Raw genomic sequence first — 25345 nt, 5'->3', positions numbered from 1 at the left:
GGGGGGGGGGGTGGGAGGTCGGGGTACCAGGTGGTGGGTATTATAGAGGGCACGGATTGCATGGAGCACTGGGTGTGGTGAAAAAATAATGATACTGTTATGCTGAAAATAAATAAATTTTTAAAAATTTTTAAAAAGAAAATAAATTTTAAAAAATAATAAATAAAAATTAAAAAATAGAAATTATCCATAAAGTCACCATGTAGAGATAATTAGTAGTAGCATCTTGGTATACTTATTTCTAGTGTTTTTCTATGCCTAAATAAAAACATATATTTACAAAATAGGCAAAAAAATGCAGTAGACCTTATGACCCAGCAATTGCACTACTAAGTATTTACTCCAAGCATACAAACATAGTGACCTGAAGGGGCACATGCACCCCAACGTTTACAGCATCAATGTCCACAATAGCCAAACTGTGGAAAGAGCCCAGCTGTCCATCAACAGATGAATGGATATATATGTGATACACACACACAGACACAGACACACACACACACACACAATCGAATACTACTTTCCATTTGCAACAACATGGATGGAACTAGCAGGTATTTTTCTAAGCGAAATAAGTCAATCAGAGAAAGACAATTATCATATGATCTCATTCTTATGTGGAATTTAAGAAAAAAAACAGAGGATCATAGGAGAAGGGAGAGAAAAATATTCTCTAAGATGAAATCAGAAAGGGAGACAAACCAGAAGAGACTCTTAATCATAGGAAACAAACTGAGGGTTGCTGGAGGGGAGGGCGTGGGGGGATGGGTTAGTTGGGTGAGGGACATTAAGGAGGACACGTGATGTGATGAGCACTGGGTATTATATAAGACCGATGAATCACTGACCTCTACCTCTGAAACTAAAAGTATATTTATATGTTAATTAATTGAATTTAAATTTAAAAATAAAATAAAATAAAAATGCAATACACCCAGCCAGCCCAAGCCTGCATCCCCATATGCTAACCAGTGGCTGAGGCCATGTAAGTAGCTGCCACCTTCAACCCCACCAAGCATCTCCTCTTGAACAATCTGAGTCACCATTTACATTAGGGCGCCTCTGTCATCATTCAAGTCTACAACCCTCCCCCCAAATTCATAAATGCAGTATTCCATTGTGAAGATTTTTCAAAAATCTGTATTACTCTTGCAGGAAATCATCTGGCTCGTGGGAGAATTGTTCACACACAGATCGGTCTTCTGTAAATCTGCCGAGTGGCAAGGATGCAAGATGAGGCTTCTGCTCGTTTTCTGAGCTGATCACGCACTCCCCTCGGAACGGCGCCGGCTGTGCACAGCACGGACTGATTTTGCTGGAGAGGCTCAACTGTTTGGAGCAGGTATAGTTCATAAGCTGGCTCTACGAAACATCGAAAAGAGTTTGGTGTTTGATGACTTCATTCTGAACTTGTTTATTTTTATTGTTATTACCAGAAAACCAGAGAAAAACTTGACATCTTCTATCGCTTTATCTTTGGCAAACTGAGTGAGAGACCAAAAATGTCATGTATCTAGTGACTCACTCTAATAAAGAAGGCTTCTCTATCTGACCTCACTCAAGGGTCACAAGCTCCTTTCTCATCTCTTAAGGAACTGAAGGGGAGACAGACTATAGTATTGTTTCCATGGTTAGCCCCACAAGATATAATGCAGAGTTTTATTGTCCTGCTATTGTTGTTACTGTTTTAGGAATCCAGTGTGGAAAACAATTTTTTCTCCACCATTTACCACACATATTGCTATAATATTACTATTATGCTTACATATTTAACATATTTACTGATACGCACATACACAAATAATTACGTGTGTGAAAAAGTTAATCGCTACACTAAGAAACTCACAATCTAATTGGAGAATAAAATAATTAACGATTGTAATGCAGTATAACAGAAGTTGTAGGAGATGTGCATATGTGATGCTTCGGAAGAAAAAAGATTGGCAATCCAGGGTGGCTGGAGGTCGGAGTGAAGATGTTACACAGTTTAGTCCTGAAGGACAAATAAAAGTTACTTGGAAACTAATGAAGAAGAACATTCCAAAATTATTCATCTTTATATGTAAGAAAATCCTGGAAGTGAGATTATATGATGTATTTGAGGAAATGGCATATAGGATGTTTGGGGGTTACTGAGAAACTGTAGTTAAGAAATGATGGATGGGGCTTACTCTGCAAAACAGTGTGGAGCTTCTTCAGAAAGTTAAAAATAGCACCACCCACCATCCGGCAAGTGGACTTCTATATATTTACCCAAAGAATACAAAAATACTAACTCAGAGGGCTTCATGAACCCCAACATTCACAGTAGCATTATTTACTACAGCCAAACTGTGGAAGCAGCCCAGTGTCCACTGACTGATGAATGGCTAAAGACGAGGTGGTATATATGCAACAGAATATCACTCAGCCATCGAAGGAATGAATTCTTGGCATTTGTAACGACACGGATGGAGCTAGAGGGTGTTATGCTAAAAGAAATTAGTCAGTCAGAGAAAGACATGTACCACATGATTTCACTCATGTGTGGAATTTAAGAAATGAAACAGCTCAACGGGGGGAGGGGGGAAAGAGGCCAACCATAAAACAAACTTCATTTTGAGGGTTGATGGAGGGGAGATCGGTGGAGAATGGGCTAGGAGGGTGAGGGGTTATTAAAGAAGGCACTTGTGATGCGCGTACGTGATGAACCCCTGAATTCTACTCCTGAAACCGAAGGCCATTCATCTCAGAGTATATGTGTAAAATTAAAAAGGAAAAGGCCAAGAACAGATCAATTGGGAATATCCATTTTTAAAGGGTAGTAGACGACGGGAAGAAAATTGATGAAAGAAATTGTGAGAATACAGATATACCAAGTAGATGAAAAACTTCTCCCACCACTATCATCTTCTAGACACACCTTTGCCATCATCACTGGAAAAATAAATGAGTGCAGTGGTTGACAGCTTTGGCTCTGAAGTCAGACTTCCTGACTTCTTGACTTTGCTACTTCCCACCTTTGTGACCTAGGCAAGCTGCTTTGTCTCTTGATGCCTCGATTTTCCTCATCTATAGCATGGGGTTAAAGTAATACTTCCTAAGGTTGTGGGAACAAAATGTGTTAATAATTATTAGGAACTAAAAAAAGAGCCTGGCCCAGCTTAAGTACTATAAAAATATTTCTTGAATAAAAGTGAAATGCTTAGAATTAGTGGCTGACACATAGAAATCATTTTTAAGTTTTGTACTATAACAATTATTATATAACCCCAGAATGTTGGTATAATAGTGTCTTGAAGTCAAAGAAAAGAGAACCCTACAACATAAAATTGAATGATGTTGACTGAGTGATATAACAGGCTGATAAGCCCTATTAATTTTTACATTTGGTATTAAAAATTGACATCTATTATAAAGATTATGTGCTTCTTTAATTGGGTGTGATATTATGAAGCATCACATGGAATGATATAAGCACTGATGAGTGTTTAAGAGACTTTCCAGGACACACAATTCAAAGGCATATAATCCATACACCATTCCTAAAAGCATTAGGAGAAACACTCTAATGATAAGAGAATTAAACCAATATGAAAAATAAACAGTAAAAAGGATGCACTTATCATGATGAGCACTGAGCAATGCACAGAATTGCTGTATCAGTACATTGAACACCTGAAACTAACATAACACTATGTTAACTATACGGGAATTAAAACTTTTTTAATGAATAAATAAATAAACAGTAGAATACAGTGTATGAAAGAAATGATAGTTCAACTGAAACCATTCTGGTTAACAACGTTATTAAAAAAGAAATAGTACATCAACAGATGAATGGATAAAGAAGATGTGGTATATATACACAATGGAATACTATGCAGCCATCAAAAGAAATGAAATCTTGCCATTTGCGACAACATGGATGGAACTAGAGCGTATCATGCTTAGTGAAATAAGTCAATTGGAGAAAGACAACTATCATATGATCTCCCTGATATGAGGAAGTGGTGATGCAACATGGGGGCTTAAGTGGGTAGGAGAAGAATCAATGAAACAAGATGGGATTGGGAGGGAGACAAACCATAAGTGACTCTTAATCTCACAAAACATACTGAGGATTGCTGGGGGGAGGGGGGTTGGGAGAAGGGGGGTGGGGTTGTGAACATTGGGGAGGGTATGTGCTGTGGTGAGTGCTGTGAAGTGTGTAAACCTGGTGATTCACAGACCTGTACCCCTGGGGATAAAGATATATTATATGTTTATAAAAAATTTAAAAAAATAAAATTAAATTAAAAAAAAAAGAAAGAGAAGAAATAGTACAAAAAACTAAGAAGTCAACCTAAACAACTGAAATAAAAACAGCTGAACAGAAAGCACGAACAATAATGGAAATTTACAATCATAATACAAATGACTGGGAATGTTTTCGTTCTTGTGTTGGGTATCAAATTCATGGATGTCCACTAAACAATTATGTTTATAACAACAACAAAAAAAAAAACAGTTAAACCTAAGAGAACTAATAAAATTAAAAGTAGAAACCTAGTAGAATTAATAAATAAATCCAGGAACTTTGCCTTGGAGAAGACCAAGACATTAAATAGGATCTTTCCAAGGCTAATTAAATAAAGGAGAACATGCAAATACAAGGAGAAAAGGAAGCATAATTACATACTTTATGTTTTTAATTATCAAATAATAATATTATTATTTCAAACTCAATACCTAAATGAGAAAATGCTGATAAAGGAGACTTTATTTAAAAAATGTGTATTATAAAATCTGACCCCAAAATGGGGCAGTTGATGCTCATTAGTCACAATAGTTATAAATTGACTGAATTTCTGAATACTGACTTATCAGCCCAGTGGAATCCAGGATTAGTTCCTTGCAAGTTTCTGGTCACATTTCTGTCATCAACAGATCAAGACCTAACCTTGTGCTAGGTGTGTTTCTTTTTAAAGACCCCTTATTTAATATATATTATTGATTTATTTATGTTGAACTAATACATCTAATACATTATTTTCTCCCAGCACCCTAGCACTATGCTTGGGGGCCATTTCAAACAGCTAACTCACCAACAAAAAAACACAAAAATGTGGAAAACGTGGCACTAGACTGCAGAAAGGATACTTATTTACAGTACAAGAGCTAAAACAAGAAGGCAGAGCCTTGTCGTGTTCCCTCCCAACTGGGAATATGGGTGTCAAGCAACCCGAATTCTCCACTGTTCTGAGCGTGCCCAAGTCTGCGGGCAACCCCTAAAGTGCCATGAGAATTGACTTGGGGGTTACAGATAAATGTTGGAAACAGGTGAATTCACAAGCACTGAATTAATAAGTAGTGAGGATGGACTGAAAAATGTCAAAATAAATCTATAGCAAAAGAAATGGAAAACTGTCCCACTGGTTTCTGTCTCAATCCCTGCTCCAGTTTCATGGACAAGTTCTTTCAAACCGTCACAAAACAGGCCATTCTCAATACTGTTACATTATTTCAGAGATTTTGAGAGGAAAAACAGTACAGTTTTTGGAAGGTAGCATCACTGCATAGCAAAACCTGAAAGTTCATGTAAACATAAATGCAAGAGTTTGAAAAATATGTATATATAAAATCCAGAAATATAGCAAAAAAAAAAAAAAAAAGATGGGTCTAAGCAGTCTAAAGATGGTTAAAAATTAAGAAATCTTTTAATATGATTTACCAATGAATAAGTTATATGAAGTCAAATGGTGATCCTAAGAAAACAGAAGAACATTTACTAATGTAAAGAATCCATCCTAATTAAAAACGAAACCACCTCAGGACACCTGGGTGCCTCAGTTGATTAAGTTTGGGACTCTTGATTTCGGCGCAGCTCATGATCTCAGGGTCATGAGATCCAGCCTCTTACTGGGCTCTGTGCTCACGGCAGAGTCTGCTTGAGATTCTCCCTCTATACCCCACTTCATGTGCACGCTCTCTCTCAAATAAATAAATAAATAAATAAATAAATAAAATATTTTTTAAAAAAACCTCTAAAATAAGAATGAAAAATCTCTTAACACATACACAGTATCTTTCTCAAGTCAACAACTTTATACCTGTTTCCATGAAAGTCTGGACCAAGACAGGAATGCTAGAACCATTTATAGTTATTTTATATTGTTTGTGAATGCTAGCCAACACAACGAAATCATTAATGATTGTTCTGGGCTTCCTGACATGGTGTAGGATTTTAAATGAAGTTGCTGGCATAGGTATTATTTATGTGCTAAAGGATATTAGAGATTTTGCTTTGTTTTGTTTCAATTATGATTGAGTCAGTCAAGCCCCCATTTTCTCTTTACTTTTCCCCAAGTTTACCTAATCTTCACACAAATCACATTCTAAGAGTCTGTCTGTCCTGAAAAGCCAGGACTTCTTCTAAGTAGGCAGGGGACTGCTCCTTCCAGCACTGGTTGGGATTCCTGCCATACAGAGAGAAGCTCAAAGACATTATACTGTCCATCTCCAGGTAGGAAGGGCCACTGGCTGTGCCCACCCTTCTCAATAGTGGGGCTGAGTGTGTCACTGACTTGACAACCACAAGAGGGACCAAAGAAGAGCTGTGGTCCGACCGCAACTCTGTTCCAGCGAAGTAAATAGTTGGGGATGTAGAATCCGTCTAGACTGAATGTCTGTGTGATGACTTTCTATTTTCATTCCCATAGTTACTCATATCCCTTAATCTTTCATGGACTGGGACTAACATGGCTGAAGGTGGACGCTTCTGTCCATAAGAGTCATGGACGTCCCCATGAAATGATGATACTAGTCCTTCTTTGTCCCTGGGTTTTATTTATCATGATGACAATTATTCAATTTTCTCACTTGCAGAATGGTAGGAACTTGACTTGTAACCTGTGATTGACTAAAGCCTCATCAGGTTTTTGACGGTTACAATTTTTCCTTCTCTGGAATTGAGAGAACTTACACTTGGATGAGGGGAAGGTGAATTCTGTGGTGTTCATGCCCCCAAACCCCAGGCCCACATCTTTGTCTTCATGCTTCTTTTTTTCCTCCAGGCTGAAGTGGCCTGGGGATCTGGGTTGCAGTTTGGGGACTTGCTTGGGATTCAAACGTGAGTGAAATGTAAACTTGGAAGGAAATGAGAGGTCAACTCTAAAAATTAAAGAATAAGAGAATAAAGTGAAGAAAGACGGGATAAGTAAGGAAGAAAGGAGGGATGGAGGGAGACAACTGGGGAGCGGGAGAAGGAGGAAGAAGAAAATCATTGCCTGAGCTGTGACAAGACAAGAGGGGAGACATGACTGATTATCCTATTGGTAAGATTCAGAAATGCTCATGACTTTGTTTTAGATTCATTCCGTACCATGGTCACCTTTCTTTAAGAATTGCAAGTTTGGGGACACCTGGGTGGCTCAGCCGGTTAAGCATCTATATTTAGCTGAGGTCATGATCCCAGGTTCCTGGAATTGAGCCCCATATTGAGAATCCCTGCTCAGCGGGGAGCCTGCTTCTCCCTCTTCCCCTTCCCCTGCTTGTGCTGCCCCCACCCTTTGTCAAATACATAAAATCTTAAAAAAAAAAAAAAAAAGAATTGCAAGGCTTTTCAAGGCTTGAAGTTTTCAAGGCTTTAAGAAAGGAGAGGCTCTCTCTCACCCTGCCGAGTACACATGTGACGACGTCTCCTTCGCAACAGGCCTGATGGAGATTTTGTGCATCCACAGCCAGCCTGGCAATTTCAGAGAAGTTACCTTCTGGTAGTTTTTTAGTCAGCAGAACCAATTCCCTGAAAAGAAAAGTAAGTACTTCTTTAACCATATTTTGAATTCAATCCTTTCTAAAAAATCAGTTCTAGTTCATTGGGTAACCAAAATAATAGAAACGCATTTGCAGATGTAGGAGAAAGAGAGTATATTTTAAATGCTTCCTGTTCCTGGGAGGGAGACAAACCATAAGTGACTCTTAATCTCACAAAACAAACTGAGGGTTGCTGGGGGGGGGGGGGTGGGGAGAGGGGGGTGGGATTATGGACATTGGGGAGGGTATGTGCTTTGGTGAGTGCTGTGAAGTGTGTAAACCTGGTGATTCACAGACCTGTACCCCTGGGGATAAAAATATATGTTTATAAAAAATAAAAAATTTTAATAAATAAATAAATAAATAAATGCTTCCTGTTCCTTCGAGGATAACACTCAGAGCCACACAAAGATCTAAATCACAAAACACATGCCATTCAATTCATAATCATGCAAAATATTCAAAATTTTCATCATGGAAATGATCACTTAACGAAGCTGAGTTGTTTTAATGGGTAATTTGAAAATTTATCTGACCTGACTCTCCAAGTAAAATTCTTCATCATAAAGACAATAATTCTAAGAGTCTTGGGTCTCCCTCGCTTCTCCATTGACAACCGAACAACATCCTCCAAATTTCTCCAACAATAGGGAAAATGGGCCTGCCTTATAAACAGTACGAAGCTTCCATCCAGCCCAGCGCTGTCCCAGCCTGGGCAAGAAGGTGACAGAAGGAAGGATACATCCCTTCGCAGGCAAACTTGGACAGAAATACAATCTGGGCCAGGAAACAGGCACACTGAATAACATCAGATTCTCCTCAATCCACATTCTTCCATCCCTACCCAAAAAATACCACTAGGTTTTTCTGTTCTGCATAACATGGGGAGCCAAAACCTTTCCTACCCTCCCAGAGAAACAAATACACTTGGTCTGCCAGCCTTTGTTATGTGGAACAATTAAGTGCTTACATATTCATGTGCAGAATCTTCTGTGCACTAACGCAGAGATAAGGGATCTGACCAGATGGAAGAAACTGAGGCAGAAGACATTGGGTAGAGATGAGGATTGTGCGGTTTCAAGCCCAGCTCTGTATGCCCTGTTGACAGGCAAGTAGCATTCGTGTGCAGAAAGGAACAAGGTTTGCACTGAGAGATATAATTAAATGTAAGAAAAATGATTTTTCAAATGAGTTTGATCAAATGGGGTGACCCAACAGCCACAGGGTCCACATATCTCAATCAGTAACTTACACTGCTTTTGCTACTTGGTGCTTGAACTTAATCCCAATTTCACACAAATGGTGATGCCTCAAAGATATTTCTTTAACGTATTTTTTGATGGGTTCTAGCTGTAATTAGAAAAACAACTCATCAAAGAAATGTGGTTGTAACAGAAAAATCACTCTAGTCATTAGTAAACAAGAAAGAAAAATAAAAATTGTCTATCCCCTCAAAATTAGAAAATCTTTATTTCTTATCTAAGAGACCAAATGCAAAAGCAAAATGTGGTTTGTTTTGTTTGTTTCTTTGTTTTATAAAATAGCATCTTATTTCCCAGAGATCACGTCTTCTAAAACCTCAAACATTTGGAATAAAAAGAAGACATGAAATCGAGGAAACAAAAGTCCAGAGAGCCACAAGAATAAATTTCAATGATGTCTTACAGTTGTATTTGTTTTTATTCAAGTTACTAGCTCTGTCATCTTGGACATGTTTCCTATTGCTTATCTACAATATATGCTCCAGTTTTGTGAAATACATTAATGAAGTCACCCTCCCCCAATATATTCATAGTTTTTAATCCAGGATTTTTACTTTGGAAATTATTGCGAATAAATTCTTCTACATAAATAAAAACACAATTATGCAAAAAGAAGAACATACATGTTTTGTTACGATGGCAAAATTTTGGAGACAAATAAAATGTCTCAACAGAGTGATGGTAAAATAGATAATAGCACATTAATTTTGACAAGTAGTATACTTCTAGTAAAAAGGAGGCATGTTTAAATCTCGAATCAAAACTATATATTCAGTGTGATCACAACAATGTACAAAATAAAATCTGTGAATGCAAAAATGAATAAAAGGAAGTACACTAAAATTGGTATCTGTGTACTAGGAATATTAGTAATATTTTAAAATTTTGGAACAGCTCTATATTTTGACTTAAACTCTATAATGACCATAGGTTAGTTTTACCTTGGCTAATTGTACCTTCCAGTGCTATTTTTAAGCATAAGTAAAAAAAAATATACAAAGGCAATATTCAAACCACAAAACTAGCACAATAATTAAATTTTAATTTAGTAATTATTATTAAATATAACTAATTATATTTTATGATTAATTATAAATGTAGTTATTACTTTAATCCTGATTTTGTTATAGTACACTCATTTAAAATCTAGTACAAACAAGTTGTCTACTTCTTCAAAAGCCTCTGAAGACTTAACTCATAAACCACATTCTCTGATCATAGGCACAATTTTTACACACTTGGTTATGTCATTTTCTCTGAGAAAGAAGCAAGAACTATTAGGAATAGGCATCCTGGAAGCAGCAATACTGTAGAGATCATAAAGTTGGGTAGGAGAGGGAAGAACTCTTGGCTAACTTCATAAGGGCATATTATACATTAAGGGAAATTCTCCACTGAGAAGGGTTGAGATTAAGAAAACTTTGTAACTTAAGAGAGTAAGCACAAGTTAATTTTAAAAAAGCTTAACCTCCACAAAAAGTTTCATTCTTTAGAAGTGTGAAGTAATGAGATATAAGTCAGCATGATCATTTGTTTTTCTGTTTTTAATTAACACAAACCTAAAAGGGGGGGGGGGACTCTCCTGCTTAGGAATTCAGAATTGACTTCTGAAGCAGTCACCAGGGGACAGATGGAGAGGGAGGTTATATATCTATATATATACTCACACATATATGATAATGATAATATCTTTAATGATAATAGCTGTAATTATTGAGTACTGAGCATATGCCAGAAGCTCTTTAGATACATTAATTTCTTACTCAAGGTAGATGCTAAGGAGCTCAATAGGAAAATAAGTTTGGAAGAATAGAGAAATAGTGGTTTTGGAGAATATGAGATAAATCTGCACTGAGAAGATCAAAGAAACCAGTAAGAATAAAACAGCTCTGCATTTAGTCTTGAGGGATTCATCAAAATGATCATCAACCTACTACTCATTTCAGGACAACCTTTGGAAAATTCACCTGGTGCCCTCTCTAAAAATAGTCGTTTTATGTTGGTATTTAAAACCTTTAATGAACATGCATGAAAAGTACTTTAATCATAGAACTAATCACTGATTTATGTCTCTTCAGTGAAAGAGAAAAGGCTACATGGTTAAAGTTAAATGTGATAGATTATATTTTCCAAAGATGGCTAGAGTGATAGCTTCTATCCCGGGCTCTTCTTACAATGAGACTTGGACAATCTTCCCATCAAGAAACATAGTATATATACTAACCCTTTCCAACCAGTGAGGTTTTATAGTGTTGTTGTTGTTTTTTTTTTTTAAGATTTTATTTATTAATTTGACAGACAGAGATCACAAGGAGGCAGAGAGGCAGGCAGAGAGAGAAAGGAGGAGGAAGGCTCCCTGCTGAACAGACAGCCCTATGTGGGGCTTGATCCGAGGACCCTGAGATCATGACCTGAGCCGAAGGCAGAGGCTTTAACCCACTGAGCCACCCAGGTGTCCCGTAGTTTTATAGTGTTTCAACCAACAGCCTGTGACAGAAGTAACTTCTGAGGCTAGCTCATAAAAAGGCCATACAACTAGAATATGCATTCTTGAAGACTTTGGCCATATGTAAGCAATCCAGCTGCCCTGAAGCTACCATGCTGTGAGGAAGCCCAAGCTATAGCCAAGGCAGAGAGGCCACATGGAGAGGCCCTGAGATTCTATGAGAAGAAAACGATGTTGAACTAGCCCCCAGGAGCTTCAGCCCCCCAGAGTCCTAGAGCTAGCCATTGTCTGACTGCAACCACAAGAAAGAGCATTGGCCAGAACTGCTCAGATGAGCCCCTCCTGAACTCCTGACCCACAGAAATCATGGAGAGATAGTGAAATAATTGTTGTTGGCTTGAATTAATACATTTTGGGGTGTTTTGATATGCAACAATAATAACTTGAATATTAGATATATATGATGAAGTAATGTCTATGCTAAATCTTACTTTTCAAATTATAATAACAATATGAATTGCCTCAGTATCTCATTACAATAAAGTCTTATTTAGTAGGTCTGGAGAAAAGCTTCAGATTCTGCATTTCCAGTGCGCTGCCCATGGCCTGTGCTGTTGTTCACAGTCCACACTCTGCAGAGCAGGATTCTAAATAATAGTTGACATATAGATATTTTACCTTTATCTGGAAGCATTCAGTTTTATTTCTTTCTTGACAGCATGACTGGATAGCTGTTTCATAGCAAGCAGACATGGTCAGAATTGTGGGCCCATACAAGAATGGATGCTTTCGAGACGTTTCATAAATGTACCTGTAAGTTGGCAAATACATAGTTGTGTAATTTAGAATTCAAGAACATGTGCCAAGATTGTTTCTTCATCCAGTTTTGTGGACCTGAACTTCTAGAATCTCGTAGTAAAAGAGATGGGGTAGCATGATACATAAACACATCGCACGTTCATGTCACTCTGAACAGATCACTGTGTAGTCAGACGTTCACTGAATGCCCATGAAATAAACAACTGTAACTTCCAGGATGGTGGGGAAAGAAAAAGTAGCTAAAATTTGTCCTTTCTACATAAGAAAGGAAGTTCAGTAGTCCAATCTGAATTATAAACACAGGATTGTGTAGCAGGTGCAGGAAGATAAAATTTAGAAGCTATTAGGGGAGAGGATGATCTCTCAAGATCATCCAGAAGTTCTTTCTAGAACTTCTGTCGTTGTTCTCCAAGATGTGCCCCTCAATATTTTGGTCTGAGACTAAGTCCTCTGTCTTTCTTTTCCTCTCTAGTTCATTCATTCCTCACACTCGTAGAGCCTAGACATCAGGTCTACCTTTCACTTATAATACATATCTCCTCCTACTTTTGCAAAGCTTGCTCAAAAGACCCCACAGACCCACATGCAAAAATACTCAACAAGATGACATTACAGGCAAAAACTGGCTCAAGGCTCACAGAAACCCATTTTCTTTTCCTGTGGGCACAGGGACACTCCTTTTCCAGACTCCCTTGCAGTGAGGTTGAGAACATGTAACTGAGCTCTGGATGATGAAATGTCCTGAAAGAATGAATGAATGTCCTCTGCACTACTTTGAGGTGTGGCTATTAACGTCTCTGCACATTTCCTGCTCTTTTTCTGTTTCACAGTGACCTGGGAAACACAGGCTTCAGATAATACAGAGATGGAAACATCTTGCGATCTCGAGTTACCCCTTGGAGGAGAATGTCAGGAGCTGAGGTCAGTTAGAGAGCAATGAGAGGCCAAGTGTCAGAGTAGCCAACGAAAACAACAGGAAAGTAACACTCGAGACTTTAGTCACTTACTGGGATAATATGAGCAAGAGGTTAAACCGGAGACAGTGTCTCTCCCCCTGTCCACTTGCCCGCCAGGGTCCTGACCAGCTGAGGACCCAGTAGAGCACGACAGACTTGGGGATGGCTTCCTCCTGAGGGCTTCCCAAACAAGAGGCTCCTGTGGTTTCAAGGGCCCTGGGGCAGGGGGAAGGAGAGGAGAAAAGGCCAGGAGTGGGAAAGCCCTGAGTGCTGAGCCAAAGTGCACAGAAGTCTGTCCAAGTTTCTCCCTCCCTTCCCCCAATTAGGAAGTCTCAGCAGAGGCCCCTGGGCTAGGCATCAAGCTATGCACGAAAACATGGTAGGTATCGGGGGAGGACTGAGCCCTTGACTGAAGCTCCGTCAGAGACGAACATGTGTTTTGCCCCATTCTGCTGTGGGAAGGGCAGCTTGCCCTACGGAGGCCTGTCATCCATAATTGTCTATTGTCAGGTCTGGAAAAAAAAAAAATCATGCCCAGGATTCAATCAGGAGCCAGACTCTTCAAGAGTCGCGAAAGGGAATGACCCGATTTAGACTATGATATGAAAAAGAAATAAATCTTTACTGAACTCAGCCAAAATTTAGGATTTTAGGATTTATTCATAAATTTAGGATTTCCTTATGACCACAGCATAGCTTAGTCCATCCTAATGATCATAATACTATTTCTAATGCAAGTTTAATATGTAGTATTTGTAAAGTAGGCCAATATTACCAGAAAAATGGTGACCTCAGAAAATCAGGTTTTCAACACTGAAAGGATAATGGAGGAATTGACAGAATAGGGACTTGGTTCACGTTTAACTTTCCCCACCCCCCTGTTCCTTGGACAATACATACAATACATATCTGTATGCCTGTTCCTTTGGGACCTAACTCCAAGTCCTTTTGGGATCCCAGAGAAGGATACAGGTGCAGAAACCACTGAATTCAAAAGAAAAATGGCTACTATCACCTTCCCTGGAACAATTAAATTATATCTCATGACGAATAGCCAAGGAAATGCTAAAAATATTTTAATAGAAATCCCTGAGCACTGCAAAGTCTAAAAGAGAAAATCCCGTCCACGAAGATGACTAGAGTTTCTGGGGTCAATACCCATATGTGACTTCATCAGAAGAGTATTTCTTGCTGTTCTCTGACCAGATAGGGAATGGTGGTGTCATAACGAAAGACAAGAGATTTGCAGGAGACCTGAAGCACTAACCAAACATTAATAGATACTTTATCTAACAACTGGTGTGTAGCAATCCTGTGGTAACATTTCATTTCGGTTAAAAGTACAAAATCTTTTCTTGTGGGTGGATGACCACTGAGGTGGTGGCCATTAGAGTTGTTTATCAGAGATTTCCAACTCCCTTCCCTTCAGGCAAATGGTAGGATTGCGCATTCACACCCCACACCCTCCACCCCATGAGGTGAGGTATGACAGTGTGACTTGCTGGTTAATGATGTGTGAGAAGATATGACGAATGTTATTTCTAAACAAGCTTAAGAAGCAGTGCCTGATTTACTAGCATCCCCTTCCCTTGCCATAGTAATCAAAGAAGCAAGGGTTGAGATGGTGTCTTTGTCAACCTAAGTCCTTAAGTGACCATGATAAGGAGACCTCCTAGACTACAGTCTATGCTGGACAGATAGCATGAGCGGGAGAAGGAAAAAAAAAAAAATAACTTTTGTTATATTGAGCTGCTTAAATTAGAGGTTATTTGCTATCACACTAAAGTTCGCTTATCCTGGGATTATCACTTTTGCTTTTTAAAAACCTATAAAGGAATAAGATAGAATGGGGAAAAGAAATATTTAAATTAAAACCTATAAAGGAAAAAATCATCCACAATTGATGGAGGGAAAAGAACAGACCAAATAATGGAACTGAACATCATTAACACGACTTAGAAAAGTAGGTCTATGCGTCCCCAAAAAAGCCGCTCTTCATTCTCACCAAGGGGTCCCAAACTGAGAATGAAGTTTAGTGAAGTTTAGTGACTAAACCTGAAGTTTAGTCAGTAGGCTTTTATCGGCAGAGTTTCTCAAGCCCAACTTGTAGAAACAGAACAGAACAGCAGAACTGATACTATCAACATACACCTGCCTCCCAACATAAGGCAAAATTCTTGGTCAATATGAAATTTCCCCAAAGCCATTCAATACCTCTGCTCTTTATTGTGTATGTTGCATTAAGAGTTCATTTTTGTGCTACAGTAACAGTTCCCTTAGAAGATATTCAATATGAGCCAATCTAATTTCAAATCTTGAAAGTTTACCTTTGTATAAGGAAAAGCTTTCTGATAATTAGAGCCATTTCAAAAATGGACTGTCCCTATTGTAAGGTAACATAGGGCCATGCTTGATTGAAAGTCGGGTTCTATAGTCAGATATACAATAGAAGCTTACAATAATTAAAACTGCTATTGAAGATTCCTTAGATAATCCAAAGGTACAGTAACAATATATATATATTTTTTTTTTAAGATTTTATTTTATTTTAAGATTTTATTTTATTTTATTTTATTTTATTTTAAGATTTTATTTATTTATTTAACAGACAGAAATCACAAGTAGGCAGAGAGGCAGGCTGAAATAAGGAGGGAGGCAGTCTCCCTGCCAAGCAGAAACCCCAATGTAGGGCTCGATCCCAGGATCCCAGGATCATGACCTGAGCCGAAAGCAGAGGCCCCAACCCACTGAGCCACCTAGGCACCCCAGTAACCATGGTTTTATGTATTTATAGACTATGCTTTCTTTTGAAACATCTGAAAGAGCTGACCTCTCTCCTCCCAGCTCTAATATATGTTACTGTTTCCTTGGGTGAGAATTAATGATAAAATGTTTATAGTTGTCTGCATGTAAGTTAAGATTAGCATTTAAAATAACTCCCTAATATTGACTTCATTGTAAATATTCCCGAATAGATTAGATTCACTGCCTGAGTATTGGTTAGATTCTATAATCTCTGAATGTTCAATAGAAACCTGATTTTATAATTCTCCTTTAGAGCAGCAATATAGCAAATAGGTAGCTGGGTCCTATTTCCGTTCCCATTTGGTTGCCCCTGATGTCAGGCAAGTTGGAACCTGCCCAATTCCCATCCCTTAGTCCTCTCTTTTCTTTTTTTTTTAAGATTTATTTATTTATTTGAGAAAGAGAGAGAGGGAGGGAGAGGGCACGCACAGGTGCACGCACACACACTCACACACGCATGTATGCACAAGCAGGGGGGAGGGGCAGAGAGTCTTAAGCAGACTCCACTCGGACTACAGAACCCAACACTGGGCTTGATCTTCAGACCCTGAGAGCATGGCCTGAGCTGAAACCAAGAGTTGGACTCTTGACCGACTCTGCTAGCAGGTACCCAGTCCTTTCTACCCAAGTGGCAAGGGTCAATTAATTTCCTCTTGAAGGCTCAGTAATGTCTGGGGCAATTCTGCCCCCACATGGGTGAAGTCACCCTCTCTGCTCACTCATCTCTGGTCTAAAGTTTCATGTCTAAAACCTGAAATCAAATCACTACCATGCTCCTTGCCCTCTAGAACCAGCAATCAGATCTTTGCCTTATTCCCATTGTCTGAGCCTGTCTTGATAAGATGGCTAGAATTGCCTTTCTTGAGAACTGAAGCTTTTTGTTTCTCTTATCATTTCTACCTCTCTAGGCATTGGTTTCCTGCCTCTAAACCTAAGCCGCTTGCTTGCACCTCTTTACAAATAAGCCTCTGTGCTCCCCAGGAAAACAAAACAGAAGCTTGCCTACCCATTTGCTATAATGCTATCCACTCCAGATGGGAATTACAGAATCAGAATTTATGAGCAGAAAACTCATCTCTGTCGAATCTGCAGTTGTTACCTCTTCCTATGTTCTCAATGACCGACTCTCTCCATGCTCTATCAGATACCTTCTCTGCTATCCCTTGATGAGTCTCCCAAATGCCAGCCCTTGTCAGAGCTATTACCTGCTCTCTGTCCCCGATACTCTGTTTATTACGCTCTGCTTACTTGCTGAACCTTTCAACATCACTTGCTGCTGGTCTGACTAACCTAACATTAAGGAGAAGGGTCCTTAACACTGTACTAATCCTTTTTTAAGTTTATTTTAATTTTTTTTTTATTTTTTAAATTTATTTTCAGCGTAACAGTATTCATTGTTTTTGCACCACACCCAGTGCTCCACGCAATCCGTGCCCTCTCCATTACCCACCACCTGGTACCCCGACCCTTCAAAACCCTCAGATTGTTTTTCAGAGTCCACAGTCTCTCATGGTTCACCTCTCCTTCCAATTTCCCTCAACTCCCTTCTCCTCTCCATCTCCCCATGTCCTCCATGCTATTTGTTATGCTCCACAAATAAGTGAAACCATTAAGTTTATTTTTAATTTTTTTTTGTCCTAGTCACTTTTAATGTTTCTACACATAGACATTTCCATGTCCTGTCAGGTTCACTGAGATTGTAACTGTCATTCTGAGGGAGCAAAATATATATTGTAGCTCAAATTTTTATCTTAAATTCATGTAATAAATCATGGTGTTCTTAGAGACCCATATATAAAGAAAAGATCTGTCTTCAAAATCGGAAAACACTCTTCTGCAGAGCCTATGGCAAGGAGAAATGACTCACCTCTCCTTCACTGACACTTGATTCTCTTCATCCATCTCACAGATCTGCTCAGGATTTGGAATTTGGGATATATCACTGTAACCTGCATCATCTTTTTTGTATAATAGGAAGCACTTGAGTCTTGCTTTGTTATTTATATTGCAACAGTGAGAAAACTCTTCTTTGTCAGCCTTTCCTTGGTTATGACAAATGTGCTCTAGGAAGGTGGTCATCTGGAGGAGGAAAGAATACTTTAAAGGGGAAGCATGTGTGATCTACTTTCCTAGGAAAGTTAAAGAATTATTATCAAGAAAAGGCCACTGAGGACATGCTCTTACAGTCTGTATTTAATAATCCCTGGACATAGTTCTTTTGACCACAAGTTTTTTTAGGTTTTTAAGTCTAAATTCCCACATGCTAGACATGGACCAAATGGAATTTATCGTTCTCTCCTTTCCAAAATAATTGTGATTTCAAACTCATTTTCATACAGCTGTTGAGAGACAGTAAACATAAGCCAAAATTCCAGAGCCTAACGAAATCAAGGTTTTTTGGGTAACTATCCACCAAGAAATAAATGAAGTTTAATTTCCTTGCTTACTATTTGTTTTTAGTTTGGTTTCCATAGGAATTTATATTAAGAACTGAACTCTAAGGCAGTGTATATTCAGTGTCAAATGTTCAGATGAAAATGTAATAACTCAGTTAGTTTTCAAGTACCTTGGAGTGGCAGTAAGTGTGTGGGATGCGGTAAACCTCAAATAAAATACATGTCCAGATTTAGGGAATAAAGACAGGAAAAAGCCCATCATTTGAGGTAGAAATAAAAAGGGGTCACTATAAAACAACTAAGATTAGTGACTGGCAGAAGCACTTCATTTCCAATGTGTTTCTAGGAACATCTGGGTGGTACAGTCAGTTAAAACATCTGACTCTGGATTTTGGCTCAGGTCGTGACCTCAGGGTCCTGGGATGGAGCCTCACATGAGATTCCACACTCAGCCAGGGAATCTGCTAGAGGAGTCTGTCTCCCTCTACCTCTGCCCCTTCCCCCACTCTCTCTCTCTCAAATAAATATATCTTTAAAAATTTAATTAAATGTGTTTCTAATTAGACTCATGGTTTTTCTATGTCTACTAAGAGTCTAGTAAAAGATAGGTAGGTTTTAGCCCCAAGAAGAGGGAATAGTAATAATAATAATAAACTTACCAATAAAGAAGAAAACTATTGATTTGTAGTTTAAAATGTTTGGTATGAGACAATTGATCCAAAAAATGTCTAGATTGCACAAATATGTTGTTGATGAATAATTTGTTCATGGTAAGATACACATACTTTATGAGACAGAAGTAATCCCCAAGATTTTCTACTAACTAGGGAAAGAGCCCATAATAATATTCACTTCTTTCTTCTATCTCAGATACTCTTAGAAACATTTTAAAATTAGTATTTTGGTTTCCAGGAACCTTTATATGAGGATGTCAGACAGTGGTACTCCAGTGGCAGAGGCAGAGCAACCAACCAAAATGAACAAATTGGCCTCTAGGTTGTAATCCATTCTGTTGAGCATTTGGTTCTCTGAGTCTGATCTCCCAGAGATGAAATGAAGAATTTGGGCTTATAAACTTACAAAGATTTCATTTTGAGTGTGGTTGATGTCTGTATTGTTGCCTTAAAGTCCTCTACCTAATTCTTCAACACCTCACTTCATAATAACACCTTTTGGTTGGAATTTTAGCTTAAAAAAAAGAGAGAGAAAGACAGAACATGATTCACCTACCAACTGGTGAGAGCATTCTGATGGTGACTCGTGTGCCTTGAGGATCTTGCACTTGTCTGCAAGATCTACCACCTCTTTGACTATGGTTTGTACCTCTTCAAAAGTTAATTTCTGGAGAAACTGAGCCACCATGATGCTGGTGCTGAAACATTACACATGTGAGACTGTTAAAGGTGAAATCAAACTCTTCCTCCACCATCGTTAGATCACTGCCCCTCTCCCTTCCAAAATGATTGTGATTTCAAATTTCAGAGAAGAGAATATTGATAACAGAACTCACATGTCTCTTAAGTTCTCCTGCAGGTAATTCTGGCTATTAATGTGGCGCAAGGCTGAAAAAAAAAAGAGATTTTATTTGCATAAAAGGATATTTTCAAATTTGAAATCACCCTTTATAATTCTGTTATCCATATTTATTCACTTATAAATTTCCACATCTATTGTATTTACCATCAAGAATTAAAATGAATTGCCAGACTATATCTTCACTTGTGTTTTACCTGCCTTCTGTGAATGACTTTCTTCTGTTCAAATATATTGTGCCCTTGAAATCTGTCATTAGCCCACAAATAGTTGCATGTACTTGTGTTGACACACCTGAATTAAGTAACATGATTTGGTTATTTAATTCTTTATATTAGAAGTTACTAGCATATCTGAGGAATACTAAGAAAATTAGGGTAATTCATGTAATAAAGCATTGGAAGCAAACATATAATCATTAGCACATCGCCAGGCTTCATTCAACTAAGACGGTATCTCTCCCATTTTGCATTTACTCATCAACTTTATCTTTCTTATCACCTCCACTTACCACACACACACACACAAGTTCTCTATTGAAAACAGTATCTTCTTATACTAACCTCTTCTGAAGAACTGAGCAGCTTTTTGTTAAATAAAGAAACCATCATCATATCTGTTACAGGGAAAGGCTTTGGAGCCAGTTACTCTGAGTTCAACTTCCAGCTCTGATTCTGAGCGTGGCCTTAGGAAAACAGCTTAAGCTCTCAAAGTTTTAGTTTCTCTACCTAGAAAACATAAATAAACTCTACCATGATGGATAGTTGTTCGGATTAAATGGAAACATATGAGTGTGGCACCGAACACAGCACCTAGCACCGAATGGATACTGAAGAATGTAGCTCATAGTATTATTCTTGCTACTACGAACACATTTGCTTTATCCACAATCATTTACCCAAACTTGTGTTTGAAATGTATCGTTCCCTCACTAGAGTGGAAATAAGGCTAAAGTGAGATCTTCCTGTGTGTGTTGCCTCAATATATTAGCTCTCTTTCTGCATCCCTTCCACAAACCAATTTCTAGCAATTTCCAATGACTCTCCTGACAGTGATAAGCATTCAGGAAGACAAGCCATTCCCTATATTTTAGTCTACATTTTAGTAGTCATTATGCCTTATGTCCTGGCACAGGGGTTGTGTAGATTATAAATAGGTTCCCTACCTGCGGCTAGTAAACTTCTCTGAAGAGTTTGACACTGAACATAGCTGAAGAAAACAAGAAAACATATGGGTCTAAGAGTCTTCATGTTGCAGATGAAACTTGAAAGAAGGTATTCTATCATCTCAAAGAATTGAAGAATCCTTTTTATACTCTTTTCAAGTAACAACTATTAATAATTAACCTTTTCCTGGTGAATATTTTTTCTGGGCCAGTATGACCCTGATGAAATTGAAAAAATTCATGACAATGGAGAAATATCATTACTGGATGGCATTCATTAATGAATACTGGGTTTTAAAATGAGTCGTGTCAATTTACTTGTTGTTTTTCCAAGATTATACCATGTAGGCCTCGTAGTAATCAATAAGCACCTTTGGTACATATCTCATTTGCTGGGAAGGCCTGTTGACATGGACAAAGTTCTAAAGTGGCAGGAGGGAAGGTAAACATGTACTACCACAGATTCAAATAAATGGTTAAAGCCCTGGTCCCAGTGCTGGGCACGTTTTCAAGTCCCTGGAAGGGGTGGGGAAGCATGGGCCTGGGGAGCAGACCCAAGGAAATGGAACGTAATCTACTGAGTGTTTATTGTGGGTCTGGTGCTTTATATGACTATATATAGACAATAGTATTCTTATTTCTTGAATAAGAAATTAAGACTCGGGATCATACTAGGTACGACACTGCCCACCGTACTAGGTAGCCCCCTAAAAGGGGAGCCTGGAAGACTCAAGTTCTGGAAAAGGCCAGGAACACCTCGTGCAGTCTGCCTAAAGGCCATAAAGCTGCTGACAGCACTGGCGAGGGTGAACCGAGACCAGTGCACAGGCAGTCTCTTGGCCCAGTACTGTATGAGGTTGAGAGCATCATGGAACTCAAGGGCAGACACAAGGGCGACATGCAGCTGCTGGACCAGCGAAGACACCAGGATGCAAGTGTGCCGACGAAGCGTGTCCAGGGAGAAGTGGGAATTGACAATGAATTTGGGCCTTTTCTTCTATTGAGTCAAGGACTGAACTTTTTCAATGACCCAGGCCAAGCAACCAGAAATCACTTTCGAGTGCATGCAGCTCTTGAGGCTTATTTCTGAGGCAGACCTAGAGGACCTAGATTTGTCCTGCCAAGCCAGGGCCCGTCCATAGAGACCTGAGAAGCCAGCCGAAAACAGCACCTGGGAGCCTCAAGTTCTGGGGAAGCCTGGGAACATACCACGTCGCCTGTCTGTAGGGTACAGGTGGAGGAGTCTGGACTGCTGTGCAATGACGCGGCTTACCAGGCGGCAGGAATATCCTTCGCTAAGAGACACATGGGAGACTTGACCAATCAGCCTTGCAAGGGCTGATTCCAGCATGCTGACTGAGGTATCCTCAGTAAGAGACACTCGGAGTCATGTTTGTTACAGAAGCCTGGGACTTCAGGAAATAGGCAGACCTGAAGCGCTTGGATTGCCCTGCCATGTTGGAAACAGGAAGAAACCGAAAATTTGAACAGACCAATGACCAGCAATGAAATTGAATCAGTAACCACAAACTCCTGAGAAACAGAAGTCCAGGGCCAGATGACGTCACAGGCAAATTCTACCAAACATTTGAAGAAGGGTTAATATCTATTTGTTTTTGTTTTTCATTTTTTGAGATAATACCTATTTGAAGCAGAAGAGCTAGGTTCTTGTCTCATAGAGTCGAAAAATTAATCTCCTGGACAAAGGAGAGTGAGCAAAGCAATCTTATCAAGTAAGGATACAGACAAAGCTCTTAGGAGTAGGAGGGTCCCTCCAAGTTTGTCCACGTAGGCCTCCACGGACAGGCTTTTATCTAAAATTGCCCAGGGAGCTTGTGGCCTTAACATCCTTGTGACGTCTTGGCCTGAGTAAGGACTGGCGATAACATCTTGAATGGCTTACTTCTACTTTCAGGTCTGGTTATTCTTTGTTGTGCACAATATGACTGCCGTAAAAAGACCCTACCTTCAACGCGCAGGGCAAGGTGGTCTGATTTGTACCCTTATCTCTGATTTCACTGTGCCTCAGCATTTCTGTGGTTTGGGGTGAGCCTGACCATATGGCCCCTACCCAGCCCTGCCTGCCCCTTACTCATATTCTCCTCAAACTATTCCAAAATATAGAAGAAGAGAAACCTTCAAATTCATTCTATGAAGCCAGTATTACACTGATACCAATACCAGATAAAAACACCACAACCATGACAAATTGTGGACTCCGAGAAACCAATAGAGGGTTTCAGAGGGGAAGGGTGTGGGGGGATGGGTTGGCCTGGTGGTGGGTATTAAGGAGGGCACATATTGCATGGAGCACTGGGTGTTACACGTAAACAATGGATCTTGGATCACTGCATCAAAAACTAACGATGTGCTGTATGGTGATTAACACAACACGATCAAAATTTAAAAAAAAAAAAACACGATAAAGGAGAACTATAGGCCAATATCTCTGATGAACATGGATGCCAAAATCATCAACAAAATACTAGCAAACTGAATCCAATAATACATTTTAAAAAATCAAACAACACAATCAAGTGGGATTTATTCCCAGGATTCAAGGGTCTTTTAATGTTTGCAAATCAATCAACATGATACATCACATTAATAAGAGAAAGGATAAAAGCCATTACAACAAATGCAGAAAAATCATTTGACAAACTATAACATTCATTCATGATACAATCCCTCAACAAAGTAGGTTTACAGGGAACATACCTCATTGTAATAAAGGCCTATTATCAGGAAAAAGACAAGGATGTCCACTCTCACCACTTTTATTCAACATGGTAGTAGAAGTCCCAGCCACAGCAATCAGACAAAAACAACAACAATAATAAATAAATAAATAAGCATCCAAATTGGTAAGGAAGCAGTTAAATTTTCACTATTTGCAGATGATATGCTACTATATCTAGAAAACCCTAAAGACTCCACCAAAAAACTACAGAACTGACAAATGAATTCAGTAAAATCACATGTTACAAAATCAATGTATAGATATCTCCTACATTTCTATACACTAATAATGAAGCAGGAGACAGAGAAATTAAGAAAACAATCCCATTTACAACTGCACCAAAAATAATAAAATACTTAGAGGAAACCTAACCAAAGAGATAAAAAAAGACCTGTACTCTGAAAACTATAAAACAGTGATGAAACAAATTGAAGATGACACACAGAAATGGAAAAACATTCCATGCTCATGGATTAGAAGAGCAAATATTGTTAAAATGTCTATACGATGCAAAACAATCTATACATTTAATGTAATCCCTATTAAACAGCATTTTTCACAGAACTAAAACAAACCATCCCAGAATTTGGATGGAACCACAAAGGATCCCAAATAGTCAAAGCAATCTTGAAAAAGAAAAACAAAACTGGAGGTATCACAATTCCAGAATTCAAGTTATATTACACAGCTGTAGTAATCAAGATACGATAATACTGGCACACAAATAGACACATCGATCAATGGAACAGAATAGAAAACTCAGAAATGAAAACCACAATTATGTGGTCAATTAATCTTCTACAAAGGAGGACAGAATATGCAATGGGAAAAGAGTATCCTTGACAAATGGTGTTGGGAAAATTGGACAGCTCCATGCAAAAGAATGAAACTGGACCACTCTCTTACACCATACACAAAAATGGACTCAAAATGGATTAAAGACCTAAACATGAGACCTGAAACCATAAAAATTCTATAAGAGAGAACAAGCAGTAATTTCTCTAACATCGGCCATAGCAACATTTTTCTAGATATGTCTCCTGAGGCAAGGGAAATAAAAGCAAAAATGAACTATTGGGACTATGTCAAAATAAAAATTTCCTGCATAGTGAAGGAAACAATGAACAAAAGCAAAAGGAAACCTACTGAATGGGAGAAGACATTTGCAAATGACATACCTGACAAAGAGATAGCATCTAAAATATATAAAGAACTGATAAAACTCAACAACCCAAAAAGCAAATAGTCCAATTAAAAAATGGGCAGAAGACATAAAGAGACATTTCTCTAAAGAATATATCTAAATAACCAACAGACACATGAAAATATGCTGAATATCACTCATTATTAGGGAAACGCAAATCAAAACTACAATGAGATCTCACCTCACACCTGTTAGAACGGCTAAAATGAAAAACTCAAGAACAACAGGTATTGGCAAAAACGTGGA

The 25345-nt window shown here is 38.6% G+C and overlaps 1 protein-coding gene across 1 annotated transcript in view; it reads right to left on the bottom strand.

Moving 5' to 3' along the window:
• LOC132002800 (alpha-fetoprotein-like) overlaps positions 1-21268 on the bottom strand; it is a 38081-nt gene extending 16813 nt beyond the window's left edge. The window contains exons 1-8 of the mRNA XM_059377982.1: positions 21156-21268; positions 19968-20019; positions 19688-19829; positions 17929-18140; positions 12160-12292; positions 9026-9123; positions 7633-7762; positions 1148-1362 (exon numbers count right to left, since the gene is read on the bottom strand). Of these exons, the coding sequence (XP_059233965.1) occupies positions 1148-1362; positions 7633-7762; positions 9026-9123; positions 12160-12292; positions 17929-18140; positions 19688-19829; positions 19968-20019; positions 21156-21240 (1067 nt within the window). The 5' untranslated portion in view covers positions 21241-21268. The remainder of the gene's footprint in view (positions 1-1147; positions 1363-7632; positions 7763-9025; positions 9124-12159; positions 12293-17928; positions 18141-19687; positions 19830-19967; positions 20020-21155) is intronic.
• Positions 21269-25345: the final 4077 nt, after the last annotated feature.

Source organism: Mustela nigripes, chromosome 1 (assembly GCF_022355385.1).
Source record: "Mustela nigripes isolate SB6536 chromosome 1, MUSNIG.SB6536, whole genome shotgun sequence".
Classification (NCBI taxonomy): domain Eukaryota; kingdom Metazoa; phylum Chordata; class Mammalia; order Carnivora; family Mustelidae; genus Mustela; species Mustela nigripes.
Note: the sequence above shows the minus strand (reverse complement) of the source record. Positions and strands in the feature narration are given on the sequence as shown.